The sequence below is a fragment of the Alligator sinensis genome, unplaced genomic scaffold, assembly GCF_000455745.1.
Source record: "Alligator sinensis unplaced genomic scaffold, ASM45574v1 scaffold366_1, whole genome shotgun sequence".
Classification (NCBI taxonomy): Eukaryota; Metazoa; Chordata; order Crocodylia; family Alligatoridae; genus Alligator; species Alligator sinensis.
The window spans coordinates 5,008,788-5,022,223 of NW_005841851.1; the positions used below are offsets into that span (position 1 = coordinate 5,008,788).

The 13,436-nt window shown below is 41.8% G+C and overlaps 1 protein-coding gene across 20 annotated transcripts in view; it reads left to right on the forward strand.

Annotated features, from left to right (window-relative positions):
* Positions 1 to 11,864, forward strand: part of PRDM16 (PR/SET domain 16) — a 459,271-nt gene extending 447,407 nt beyond the window's left edge. For 13 of the 20 annotated variants that reach the window (XM_025211999.1, XM_025211948.1, XM_025211965.1 and 10 more), the window contains 2 exons: positions 296 to 526; positions 2,197 to 2,960. In XM_025211999.1, the coding sequence (XP_025067784.1) occupies positions 296 to 526; positions 2,197 to 2,383 (418 nt within the window). In that variant the 3' untranslated portion in view covers positions 2,384 to 2,960. Of the gene's footprint in view, positions 1 to 295; positions 527 to 2,196; positions 2,962 to 5,349 lie in introns of those variants that run through there. The other 7 variants (XM_025211963.1, XM_025211971.1, XM_025212051.1 and 4 more) reach the window with 4 other exon arrangements.
* Positions 11,865 to 13,436: the final 1,572 nt, after the last annotated feature.

Sequence of the window (13,436 nt, forward strand, 5' to 3'; positions counted from 1 at the left end):
TCTTAAAAGATGGAAATAAACATTGTCTCTAAAACCCAAACCAGACAAAATCTAGTTTTAAGAAGCATCTAGGAATGGAGTATATTTGATTTATCTCATCAGCCCTTAGAAATGATAGCGAATGCTTTTTCATTGACCATACAAGAATGGATTATCTCACAAGTCTTTTCTGCCTCCAGCTGTTTGAAACCATAAATAACAAACGTAGAGTTAAATGCCTAAGTCCTGCATCCAAATGGAAGTATATTGCTGTACTCAGCTGACATCTTGATAATCTTGTCATCACACATTTCAGGCCAGAAATCCAAGACATAGATGGCAGCTCCCAATGTCATGGATTAGCAAGTGAGAAAGCAGATGATGTGGATGATGAAGATGAAGAACTGGAAGAGGAAGATGATGACAGCCTGACAGGGAAATCGCAGGAGGAAACAGTATCGCCCACAACAGAGCCCCGAGGAACATTTGAGGATGAGGAGGATGAAGAGCCCACATCCCTCACCATGAGCTTTGACCATACCCGAAGGTGGGTTAGGCTATGTCCTCTGTAAAACACACCCGGGTTTAATTTCTGGCCTTGTGTTGTTAACAGGTCATGAGCAGTATCACTTTATTTTTACACCATGACTCATACCTCCAGTTTGAGCACAGCATCCACCCTAGGTATTTCATTTTCACCATCATGGAAATCAGAAGGGGGAAATGCACTGAAAGGCAAAACTAATAAGTTACATACAAGGCCTGAAAAGGCGTGTGCCAGGAAGGTAAATAGTTAGCACCTGACGAAAAGGAGCCTGCTCAAAATTTGCATGAATTCTTCTTTCTGCACAACCGATAAAGTCTGTTTTCAGAACACTTGTCAGGGAGAAGGCAGTGCCAGGTGTGGATGATAGGAGCATGCAAACTGTCAGGTTTTCCAGCGTACCATCCATCTTATTTACAGCAAAATGGCAGTATCTTATTATCTTGGTACCTGAGGCACAGAATTGATTTCAGTGGAGTCAGTGGGGTCACTCTTATCTGGGCTGAGTGAATGTGTCCCCATGCTCTTGTTTCATTTTTGTGTCCATGTGTGCTCTGTATCCTGGTTCATACACCACCAAACAGACCTCTTCAGGAGAAATATCTTAAAATGTAATCAAAATATTGAAAGGAAAGGAGACCTATGCTGCTTCTCTTCTGTTTTGTTCCACTTCTGAGGTTGAAAATGCAAAGCTTTGTAAGCCAAGATAGCTGACTGCCTGCTTCAGAAGAGTGTATGTTAAAATGTATACTGCAAGGCAGAAAAGTGTGAAAGGATAATTTACATTGGAAAACACAGCAAAATATAGTTGTTTGACTACACAGAATGTGAAGGGACTCTCTTTCCTTTTGATTGCTTAAGGATTTGCATTTCACACTCATTGCATCTGTGAGCTGGCATGTTGAAGTCCATTCAGGGTGTGGTCCAGTGAACAGGGCAGAGAGAAAGGAGTTAGGGGATGAAACCTTTACCCTGGCTCTGCCACCGATTTGTTTCTGTGTGACTTTCCACTGAAACCCATATTTTCAGGAAAGACTCTTTTGGATGCCCAGGTTTGGAGTGCCCAAGTGACCACGACTCCTATTGACTATGACCAGTATTGTCAGGACTTGCAAAAATCAGGTCCTAAGAATCTAACTTTGTATCATAAACTGAGTATCAAAAATGCAAGTCCACTGCCAAAAATGTGGGCCTTAGCTTGCCTGGTGCCATAGTTCTCATCTGCAAATTAATGATGCTTTGTTATCTGCTGATGCAAAGTGTTGTAATATTCAAAGTGTTTCCAATTAAATATCCTATAACTCATGGAGACCATGGAGCAGCAGCTACACAAGCTATTGTTGATTCCCCACGTTTTTTTCAGGAATAGATAAAAACCATACTTCTATACACAGGGAATCTGAATGAAAATGGTCTCCACACTGAACGACAGAACACGTGCTTGCACTAATGCTTGCAGTGTAGGCTCATAACCATGCTTTCTGTTTTTAGTTTGCTCCCAGCATCATGTGTTGTTTTCTTGTCTGTTTGTCTGTCTATTCATGCATGTGGCTTGTGGGAACCCCATGTTATGTGCATGCAGGCGCTGAGTTAGCAATACTCACATTGGCTAGACTGTAAACGGCGCGATGAGCTAACAACAGGTCAACCCCTTCCCCTGGTCATTGGTACAGGTGTATTGAGGAGGACGAAGCCGGCTTGTTAGATTTGGAGCAGATGCCGAATTTTGGGAAGGGGCTGGATCTTCGCAAAGCAGCCGAGGAAGCATTTGAAGTTAAAGATGTGTTTAATTCCACCTTAGACTCTGAGACAATAAAACAGACTCTGTACAGGCAGGCTAAAAACCAGGTAGGTATATGACAGAACATTTCACCTAGCTTGCCACCAGCATTGCCATGGGAGTAGTGATCAGCAGTGTGTTCCTTGAGCTAGGTTGGTTTTCTCTCTGCGCTGAGTTGGAATTCTGATGGTCGCTAATTTGGGAACTGCGTCTGCTTGCAGCCATGTCGCAGTCCAGAAGAAACAGGAGTGGGACTGTTAACTTAGGCCTCATATAATCAGCGTCATTGACCATCAACCCTGTAGAGTGAATATGAGTTGTGTGGAGATAGAGGGGCATCAATTGATCTTTCTGTATATAAATGTATATAGAAAGGTGATAATTACAAGCTTTCAGCCAACTCATCCACTGATATATTTTGGAATAGCTCCAGCTAAGGAACTGTCCTATTGAAACCAGTAAAATATAACAGAATTTAACAATAGGGACAACAAACCTAATGAATAATAGCTTTTCTAGACTTTCTTGGAGAGTTGCATCAATCCAAGCAGAAAATGCAACTTTCTTATGCATTAGGCATTGTCTTGATCTCTGTACTGATTGCTCCTATTGAAAAGAACTTCAAACCAAAACTCTGCCTCACTAGCAATAAGCCATGAACCATATAGACACAAACAAGAACCAAGCCCAGCTTTCTGTCAAAACTCAAATGGCATCCCAATGTATCTTGAAGTCTGAGAGACTTTGAAGAACTCATATTTAAAGAAAAGCGGTATGTTCTGTGCTCCCTGATTTCACTTGAAGCAAAAATACTGCTCAAGTCTCTAGTCTCTTGATACTTGCACCTTATCCAAACAGAAAAAGGTCTTACGAGGAAGCTATTCTGAGTTATCTAGCCCAATTCCTCGAACGAAGGGCACATTTTGAGATAAGCCTCAGAGAAAGTGTCTGACCGAAACTTCAACTTTTTGCCCTCAATCTGTCCTTCTGAACTGCATAAAACAAACCCATGCAGTTTCAATATTTCCCTTCAATACTAATGCAGATTTGAGCATACTTAACAGTGTGTCTGCTTCAGGTTTCATTTGGCACAATCAGCTACTGCACTTGGATTTCCTTTTTGAGCTCCAAGGAACAGGATTTGCAGTGACGGCTAACTTAAATGACCAGCCAGTATAGCTGCTAAATTCAGTCACGTAATAGAGATAGGACTTTTACTAAGGTCAGACAGAATTGTACCGGACACCCTAAAGGTACTTTATTGTGGTTACTTAAGCTTCAGACAAGAAAAGGCACTGCCTCCTGGAAGCGGTTGAAATGGTCTTCACTGTGGATGTAGATGCATTTAATGGGGTTTGGCATACGAAGGAGGGAGATCACTTCTTTTCTGATAAAGCGCATTTAAAATTTCAAACAAGGCACTTGCATGCCCTCTGTTTGTGTCCTTTTACTAATATGCTGACTCTACTAACTATCTTGGGACACCTGTTTTTTTTTTTCTTTTTTTCACTGCAATGGTAGGTGTGATGTGTGATTGTTTTTAGAAACAGTTTTGTAGAATGGGAGATGGAAGACATACCACGTATTGAGAGGCAGGGTCACTCAAATAGTTTCAGATTCTCTGATGCGCATATGTTAAATGCAGGCAGTATAGTAAAAAAACATTTACTCAGCAAAGCATGACAGTCTTATTGTTCAGTTCATTCTGTTTGGCTTTCTCTGTAGCAATTTAAATAGGCACATGTTTCAAAGGGTTGGGTTGGAGTTCTGTTTACTACAATGATGATGATTATGATTAAGTTTGTTTTACAACCACAACTAGGGATGACTGTGCTAAACATTGCAGACATGTGGAGGAAAAACACTGTGCTGCCCGGAAGAACTTGCAGTCCTGGTCCTCTATCCCACAAAGACTAATGCATATATATCTTCTTAATGTTATGGGTGGCTCCGCTCAGTTTCACATCCCCATCATGTAAAATTCCAGGTGTGCATAAGTCTTTGAAGGATTGGGACTTAAGTGTTAACAATGCAAAAAGTGGATAAGACAAGCAAGTAACAAGGAGGGGAAGGTCTAGGGAACAGTAAAGCAAACCAATTATCATGCCATAACCAGAAGCCCCAGCTTATTTCTTCTCACATTTTCACAAGGTAGCCCTAGAGTAAAGCACACAAGCATGGACTTGGGACTCTGCTAACATACCTGCAAATACTGCACACATATATACCCTGTTCCCTCTGCACAAGCCACAAGTCCATCCAGACCTAGCAGAGTTGCTCGGCAGATTAAATAGATGCCATATACAAAGCTCCTGTTCTCTAAGCCATACCCTGACCTTTGCTGTGACATAGCCGAACCTCATCTAGATTTATACTCTTACCTGTCCACGGAAACTTCCAAAAGCCAGTTTTTCATGGCAAGGAATTCCTGTCGTGTACATGCATGTGTCCTGTCTTACTACACAGTTATACTGATCATGACCCTACATGGGAGTGTGAGTGTGCTGGGGGCTTGTGCTCCAAAACTTAGTCCCTGTTGAGGTCTGTGCCACTATAGCAAGACTGTATGTGAGCTGGCAGGGGGGCACCATGCTACAGCACAGCTTTATACTTTGGCAGTCACATGCACTATGATATATGCATTTTTGAAAACTGTGTCAAGGAAGTGGGCCAAAGTGCTGGCTCCTGGAGATATTCCCTGGGAGGAGTTATGTCCCATAGGAGAGGGGTCTGGTAGTATATGTTAGGATTTGTTATCAAGTGTCAGGCCCTGGCACAGAGGTGGGGGTTTGAGGAGACAGAGGAAGGTGGCAGGTTTGCCTGTCTAGGCCCATTGCTGCCTCCTAAACTCTATGGCAAAATCCAAATCGTTTGTGGGAGGACAAGAACTGATTGATAGACAGGGCTGCCAGCCCACAGCAATGCTGTCTGCCTGTTTGGCGTTCTGGAATGTAAATAGTTAAATGAGACTGTACTTCCCCTGGGTGAGTCCAGGATGTCCTCAGTATGAGTCACCCATTTATCCACCTGTGTTTTCCTTCTCTAGGCTTATGCAATGATGATGTCCCTTTCTGAGAATGCTCCCCTCCACACTTCCTCCCAGAATTCTCTGGATGCTTGGTTGAACATGGCAGGAGCAGCTTCAGAGTCGGGGACCTTTAACCCCATTAACCACCTCTGAGAGGTCGAGAAGGCACTGGGTCAGAGTCCAAGTGAGGCAGCCGCGGTGCTGTGATTGCCCTATCAGAAATTCCAGCAAACAGAAGATGGATCCCAGGGCCTCGGGCAGTCAGCTGTGGAAAGAAACCTGTCATGTGTGATCTGCAGCTCCTGAACTTTTATCTCTCTGCAGCTGTTCAGTTCAAATGTGTCGGAACAAAACTCTCCAAACCGGATAGCCCTGAAGCTGCCCTAGGACCCTACCATCGCTAAGGATAGTGTTAACAAGACGGGAATTGCATTGGTGCAATCAAATATTGGCCCCCTCAGAGTTGCAAGACAATACCGCTGAGCCAGCTAGAGTCTCCTTCTAAACTCACACTTGAAACCATGTGACTCTCCACCATCCATTCAGTTCAGTTGACTAACTGTAACAAGGAAAACATGAAACTAGATCACATCCGTCCCTGGTGTAATTCTATATGTGGTTACTGGAATTATACCAAGGAAGGGCAAAGTTGGGCCCATTTTATTTAACTTGCCTCTTTTAAAGAGATTGAAATTCTGCATCTGCACAGATTTCCATCCTCCCCTCCGCACGTCCGCCATCATCCCCAAGAGAACATATACATGCAAGGCAAAATGGTGCAGTGAATCTGCAATGCAGGCAGTCGGGATCCCCTAGAGCTGGGATCATTTCTGCCAGGAGTGTTGCTGGAGCTGGGGACTTATCTGCATTGGACAAAACGGTGGACTGTGCCTTGTGAGCTCTGCCCTGGAAAACCCACCCCTCTGTCACTTCTCCCAGAGGGTCTTTAGAATGAGGCCCCTGCAGTATTGGTGGGAGCCTGGATTTTGGCAGAAACTTCTGCCCCATGCCCTCATGTTGGTTTGTTGGTGGTTGCTTATGCACAGCACCCTGCCATAATTTGGCCCATCATTTTGATAACATGCCTAAAATTTCTTGGCTTTTAGTAAGCTTATGAGTACAGATCTACTTAAACAAGTGGCTAAGAAAATGTATCGTCTTTCTGAATCTAAATCTATTTGCAAATTTTTTTACGGATGATTTTAAATTGCTCAGAAGTCTCAGCTTTTTGGCTGACACAAAACAGCCTCCAGGAATATTGCAGCGTGTCTGTGCTATTTCCACGTTGTGATAGCCACCTGGTATTTTAGCCGGTATTTTATAGGTAAAACTAAACTTGAAAATAATTATGACAAGGGGGGTTGAAACATGACAAGGAATTACATTGGCAACACTGATGATGCTTGTGGCTTACGTTTGAGAAATTCCTAGGTATTTTATCATAGAATTAGGGCTCCCTCTGGCCTGAGACTTTAAGTGACAGCAAGGGTGCCACAAACTTGCCCATTCAATGTGCTGTATCAGCGACTTGCTACAGTCCTCAAGGTGCACTGATGACCCAGTTGCTTAAAGCCTTCAGTCAAAGCCCATTGGTGTCGATAGGAGTTTTTCCATTGACTTCAGTGGACTCTGGGCCAGGCCACTTCTGAGTATTTGCAGAACTGGGTCACTAGCCAACTTCTGAGGAACTACTCACAATAGTAAATGCATCTGCTGGTCAGTGTTTATAAATTTGCTCCCTGCCCTGGTATTATCTGTAACAGAACAGACTGCAGCTGCTATGCTATTGAACATGGAGAAGGAGATCGCTGGAGCAGAGGTCCCTGCATGCTGTGCTTCATCTTGAGGTAGCTGCTCAGGTTAAGATGGAACATTGTATTCTGGGGCCTGCAATCTTAGTGGGCCACACTTCAAGACATGAGGCTGGGTTTTAGCATGCCAGGAGCCTCTGTTGGATGGCTCATGGCGCTGTGCTTTGTGTGCCTCTTGGGTAAAAGGAATGAAAGGCTCATTAGCAGTATCAAATTATTCTCCCCGTTCACTCAGAGAGGGACATCTCTCCTGCATGTCTCTCCAAGTCACCGCATATAAGTGCCGAAAGCTCTGAATCCAATAGCGATATGTAACTAACTCCCCTGTTTCAAATGTTTGCACAAAGCTCTTGGCGAGCTGTAGCCCAAGAACTGACAATGTCAGGAGAAACCAGTCTCTAGGAGTCAGATGGAACATTCCTAACCCTGGCACATCTGCCTATGGTATAACATAACAGTACTTCCCATTCACTTGGGCTTTAAATTATTCCCATAGGGGCCAATTTAAAATAATAATTAATTGTTCTGTTCCTGATGGAATTTACCTTAATCTGTATATAACTTGTAAGTTTTTCTAATTCTTTTCTTATTTTATTTCTTCCTTAACAGTATTTTTTGCATTAGATATCATTATTGTGAAGAAATAATGTTAATATAAGTATGTAGTGAAGGACCAAAATTGTGTAATTAAGGTTGTATGTTGTATGATTGATAACCAAGGAGTAGGAAGATATTTTTATGTGCCAAATGACCCTAAATAATCCTGCTGTTCTTGCTGCCGATTTTCCAGACAATCATGTATTTTGTTAAATTTGAGTTTCAATTACATTTGCATTTAGAATAAGTGTTCTATTTATTTCTTTTATTTTGTTTGTTTGGGGGAAAAATATCATAACCAGAAAAAAACCTCCCCAAATGCCCTTAATAGGACAAAATAATCAAAACTCAAAAAAGCAAGGAGAAGTGTAAATAAAAACAACTGTGAAAATCCATATTGTGGCCAGGATGCCATACAATGCAAATGTGCCATATGTTAAAAACTAATCAATGCTTATTTATATAAAAGAGCGGAAGAAAAATCCTGCCAGTATAATTTTTTTAAAAAATATAAACAATCTACACTTTGTACATACCTGGAACACGAATCTAGAAGTGTAGATGGGTAGTTGCAGGATAACACTGATTCCATTAGAGTTTATAGCCATTTGCAAAAGCACCAGGTCTAATTACTAGAGCTAAAAGGTTATTCTTCTGAAAAGAACTCCATAGTCCATAGCAAGGCTGTCACCCACATAGGGTTGGTTTAATCTTTGCTCTGAAAAACAAATATACCCTAAAAGGACCTTCCCAGGTGAGAACCTCAAATCTGTAGACACTTACATACATGTAACTGTACTCACATGAGTAGCTTGGCAGGAGTACTTATGTGATCATCTCTAGGACCGGGCTTTAGAGTCTCTCATTCCTGTGATCAGCAGCGGGCACTATAAAGCCCTAACTTGGCAAAACACCTAAGTGTGTAACTAACTTTAAACTTAGAAGTAAATCAATCCCTGTTCAGTTAAAGTACTTAAGCATGTGCCTAAATCCTTGTGAAGTCAATGGGACTATTCATGTGCTTAAAGGTAAGCATGTGCTCTCAATCCTTTCTGGATTGGGGCCAGAGTGCTCTGCCACTTGTAGGATCAAGTGCAAAGGGCAAGAGTCCTTTGGTGTTTTGTTTGCAAGTCACTGACACCAGTTCTCCTTAGCTTTGCTCCTCCGTATGAGGGGATGACAGGGCAGCCAGGTGTCTCCAAATGAGCACAGAGGCTGTAACAGAAGTGTTACACAGGCCTTTTTTGTCTTCCCTCCAGGGTACAAACTCAGCCCTGCTGTTGTTTGCATTGCTTCTTCAGAAGAAGAATGTAGGAAAAGCTCTGAACTCTGCATCCCTTTTCCCTTAGCCTCTACAAAGGAGGCTGTGCCATCCCTGCTTGCACTGAGCAGTCCTGCTGATCTTCTGATCACTGTGAGCAGGGGCTGACACACACTTTGCCCTTCTTTACAACAATGAACGATCTTTTAAAATAAAATAATTCCTTTTTTTTTCTTTTCAGTTTCCTGTTACTTTAAAAAAATATTCCTATAGCTGGTCTCTCTGTCAATGTTAGGATCCAGACTTCTCTAAAACGGTTCTGATGACCTGTTTTAGGGTTTTTTTCAGTAACGTAACAAACACAATGCTTAGTTGAGTTTATATTGATCTGTTAACCCCTCATTCAACTGCACTTAAAATGTGTTCCAATTTGTAGCTGATATTTGTTTTTTTCAGGTTTTTTAATCTTACTTTGAAGGATGTTTCCTGAGACTTGCTTATGTTTAGAATAAATAGAGACAAGACGGAGCCTACCATCAGAATTGAAATGATTTTTAAGCACTAGCCATGAGAAAAACCTGGGTCCCTAGTTTCAGTTGCATGTGGAGCAGTGCAGCTCAAATATACCCTGCACCACTAATGCATTACGCTCAGGAAGCAATGCTATCGATGTGATATATCAGACTGTGTAGTTAGAGCAAATGCAGCTTGGTATTTCTTTGAAATCAAGGGTACCATCATAGATGTGATCCTGGCCACCAACTATTGGGGCGCGGGCACTATTGCGTTAATCTGTTTTTGCAGCTCCAGTAGGTAACCACATTGCCACCATAGCAAAGGGAGGGAATGGGATGCATTACATCACAAGGGATGAGCCAACAAATCAATCAGCAGCTGAGGCCATGGACAAGCCTCTGGCTGTGCCAGATTGTTCCGTACTGCTGAAATGGAACTGCATGTTGATGGGCCCTTCCTTCTGCTATAGCTACTTTGAATGTAGATACTTTATAGATGAGCTAAATATAAGCGTTAAAAAGTGGTTTACTGTCCTTGCTGCTCCTTTGTGTTGCTCACTCAGATATCAGCCTTCGAAATAATGATGTCGGTCATGGGATTGGTGCAGAGTGTGCCCAAAGCAATGCTGTTGCTGTGCTACTTGGTATTCCAGTACATCCAGGTCGAATGCATCCACTTTGTTACTGGATGTACCAGATGTGTCCAGGATTTGTTGTTAGATGCACCAGGTATGTTTCTGTAGAGGATACCTGCTGGGCTCCTGCAGGCTTCAGGTGCCTACTTCCAAATGCACTGGCTGTGTCCTATGTTCCATTGATTTCAAGGAAAAATTACTGCTGCTTAGACCACAACAGGTGTGATGACAGTGTGCTAGCAACAAGCAAAACAAAACAGGGTTAACAGCCACACATGAGCTGAATTTGCGATGCTGCGTTCAAGGCAAAATACAAAGTTATGATTTCTGTCCTGCTTCAAACTGATTAGCAGAACTTTTCAATTTCCCCCAAATCAGCACTTAGAATTTCAATAGACTTACTGAAAACTGCTTCTCTCTCATTTTATATGAAGCATTAATAAAAGCACTTGCACAATGACATATTAACATGTTTAGACTCTAAGCATCAAAGCACTGGACTGTGAGCCCCCTTCAGCCCCTCCAGCCTACTTCAATCTACTGACTTACATTCAATTTTTATGTGCTGTATTTTTGTATGTGTGTGGCGGGGGAAGGGGGAAGCATCATGGTGTAGAAACCTGCACTTTGCTGCCCATTTAAAAATGGGCAGGGAGTGAAACAGTCTGCTCAGATCTGTGCTGGTAACATGAGGGCAAAAACTTTGCCCCTAAATGGTCAGTAGTGTTTTTCACCAAGCCATGAAACTGTTTCTCCATAGTGTTGAGTGATACTGTGATTAAAATGTTATTGAATTATTCCAAGATTTCTTTTGTCTTTATTCTGTCATTGATTCCTATTACCACTTTTGGAAAAAAGAAAGAAAAAGATAGAAAAAAAAGGCAGCTCTGATTTCCAAATGTGCAATTCACATGTGAACAAAGTAATTTTGAAGATGTTTCTCAATGTATTTTACATTCTCATTGCTCTCTTGAAAGCAAGAGATGTTCTGCCCTGATGTCATTTCCAGCCTGCAGAAGATGTAATTTAAAACATATATATATTGTGCTTGCAAGAATCATAAATCCATGCATCCTATGTCATTCTTTCTCCCATTGTTACAATACAGATTTGATTTAGTTTTTTTTTTCCTTTAGGACTGTATAGTGTTTTTTTTAAAAAAAAAAATCAATTGTAAATGTCTGGTTTTCATAAAATGTTTAAAAAACATTGAGAAAGAGGATGGTGCTTGTTCCATATCATTCTTGATTGTATATTGCTTCTGTTATGTTTATAAGTAAACTGTGCATGACTTGTGTTTAGCAGTCATTATTGTGTCTGTTTGTGAAATTTTTATTAAAAAGAAAAAAAATTCCGTAGATGCACTTATTGTATATGTGATTAGGTTTTGCGTCCAAGGCTAGAAGCCTTGAACTGCCAAGGAGGAAAAAAAAAAGAAAAAGAGGTGGCAGTTATTAATTAATATGAAATCGCTTTGTTGGGAGCATAATGAAATAAAAAGAAATGAAGTGTAGAAAATAATTAAAAAAGCGATTTTACAAATTTCATTTTGATGCTTGTGATAAAAGACAAATGTACTTGTGTAGAGAAATTCCTTTAAAATAATGACTAGGAAAGCTGATTTTGAGGTTAATGCTGTAGAATAGGAATGTATACCAAATGTAATCTTTCCAATGCTACAATGAATTTATACATGAGATTGATATGCAATAAACCTGTGTGCTTTTCTAAGCCATGGCCCTGAGAGTTTTCTTGGGCAAAGCGCAGTGCCACACATGAGAAGGGGGATGCTTGGAAATAGTTTGGTGATCGGGCCTGGGTTTTGTAATGCTTTTATATTAAGGGAAAGTGTTATGGAAACGTGGTTTTAATTTGTGAAAGATAACATCCATCCTCCCTGTCCCTCCCACACTATGCTGTTTGGTTGCTGGATTCAAGGGCAAAGCAGCTCTGTAACTCCCTCCACTGCATGTGACATGTCACATCAACAAAGAGAATCAGTCCTCCAGTGCTCGCCATACCACATTAAGGGCTTCAAAGGAGCAGCAGAGCAGCAGTGCTACTCCTCATGGGAGGACAATGAGTACCATGCTGAGGTTGGGGAAGCACCTAACCATCTGCAGCATTTGTGGCAGTACTCACACCACAAACTCACTTGTCAGTTGTCAAGTATTTGTGGTGGCCAGATGAACAGCAAGCGCCCTAAGTTTGCAGGACACTGACAGATAAGTATGGTAGAATGACTTTAATGAGCCTACTTTGTCTCCGCAGGGGCTTAGCTAACTAATATTTCACCTGTCTTAATCTGAAATGCAGTGAGTGATCTTTTGATCTTCTGGAGGTTTGGAGAAGGATAAAAAAGGTAAAACAAGCATCTCGCCCTCTTCCCTTGAGTCTGCTCCATGGTCTGGCAATGGCCATGGTCAATGCCACCAAATGTCCCAGCCTTGAGAGGAGGCACTTTTTTTATTATAAAATTCTGACTGGTGGGGGAGGCTATCATGGGACAAAAAGAAGAGGAGATTTTGGGGAGGAGGTATGATTATAGGGGAAGAATCTGTGAGCTGTTTAAGTAGGTTAAGCATATTTTCTCCGTAGCACTATGAGCAGAGCATTAGAGAACTATCTAGTGATAGCCGTCAGATGTTTCAGCGGGGGCACTGGGAGCAAAAATGACTTGAAAGCAGGGTCTTTGAACTAACGATGTGAATTTCAAAACTGATGAATGGTCTGTGCTTCAAAAAGTCATTCATAGTGATCAAATGATGGTATCCAACATACAACATAATAGCACTTCCCTGGAGTTTGCCATATAAGGGTTGCAGTCTTCGTTGAATTCTGAGTTGAAATCCTCTGCATCTCTGTGGAGGCTGGCAACCTCTCTCCTTATTAGCCCTGGAGGGGAAGGGGGGAAAAAGAATCTACTGGCTAAGAAAGCTCTGATAATAGAGCGATTGTCAGGCAGGCCTTAGAGGGGAGAGAACAGAGACTTTTAAGAGAATATTGCTGACAAGTGGACTTTGTCGTCCAGAAAGCACGTGAGCCTCACCATAAACCAGCCAGAAAAAGGCCCCATTTTTAGGAAAGGGAGAGGAAAAAAAAAATCAACAGGAGGGGAAGAGGATGTCAAGGAAAGCTCTGTTCCCAGGGAAATGTATGTTGTCAAGTGGTGTAGATCCACACGGTATTGTGGACCATAGTCAGGTTTTACTGACAAATTGGGCCAGCTACTCTGGATGTGGATAACCTCATATTTTGTCACACACCCTGAAACACCTTTTTAATT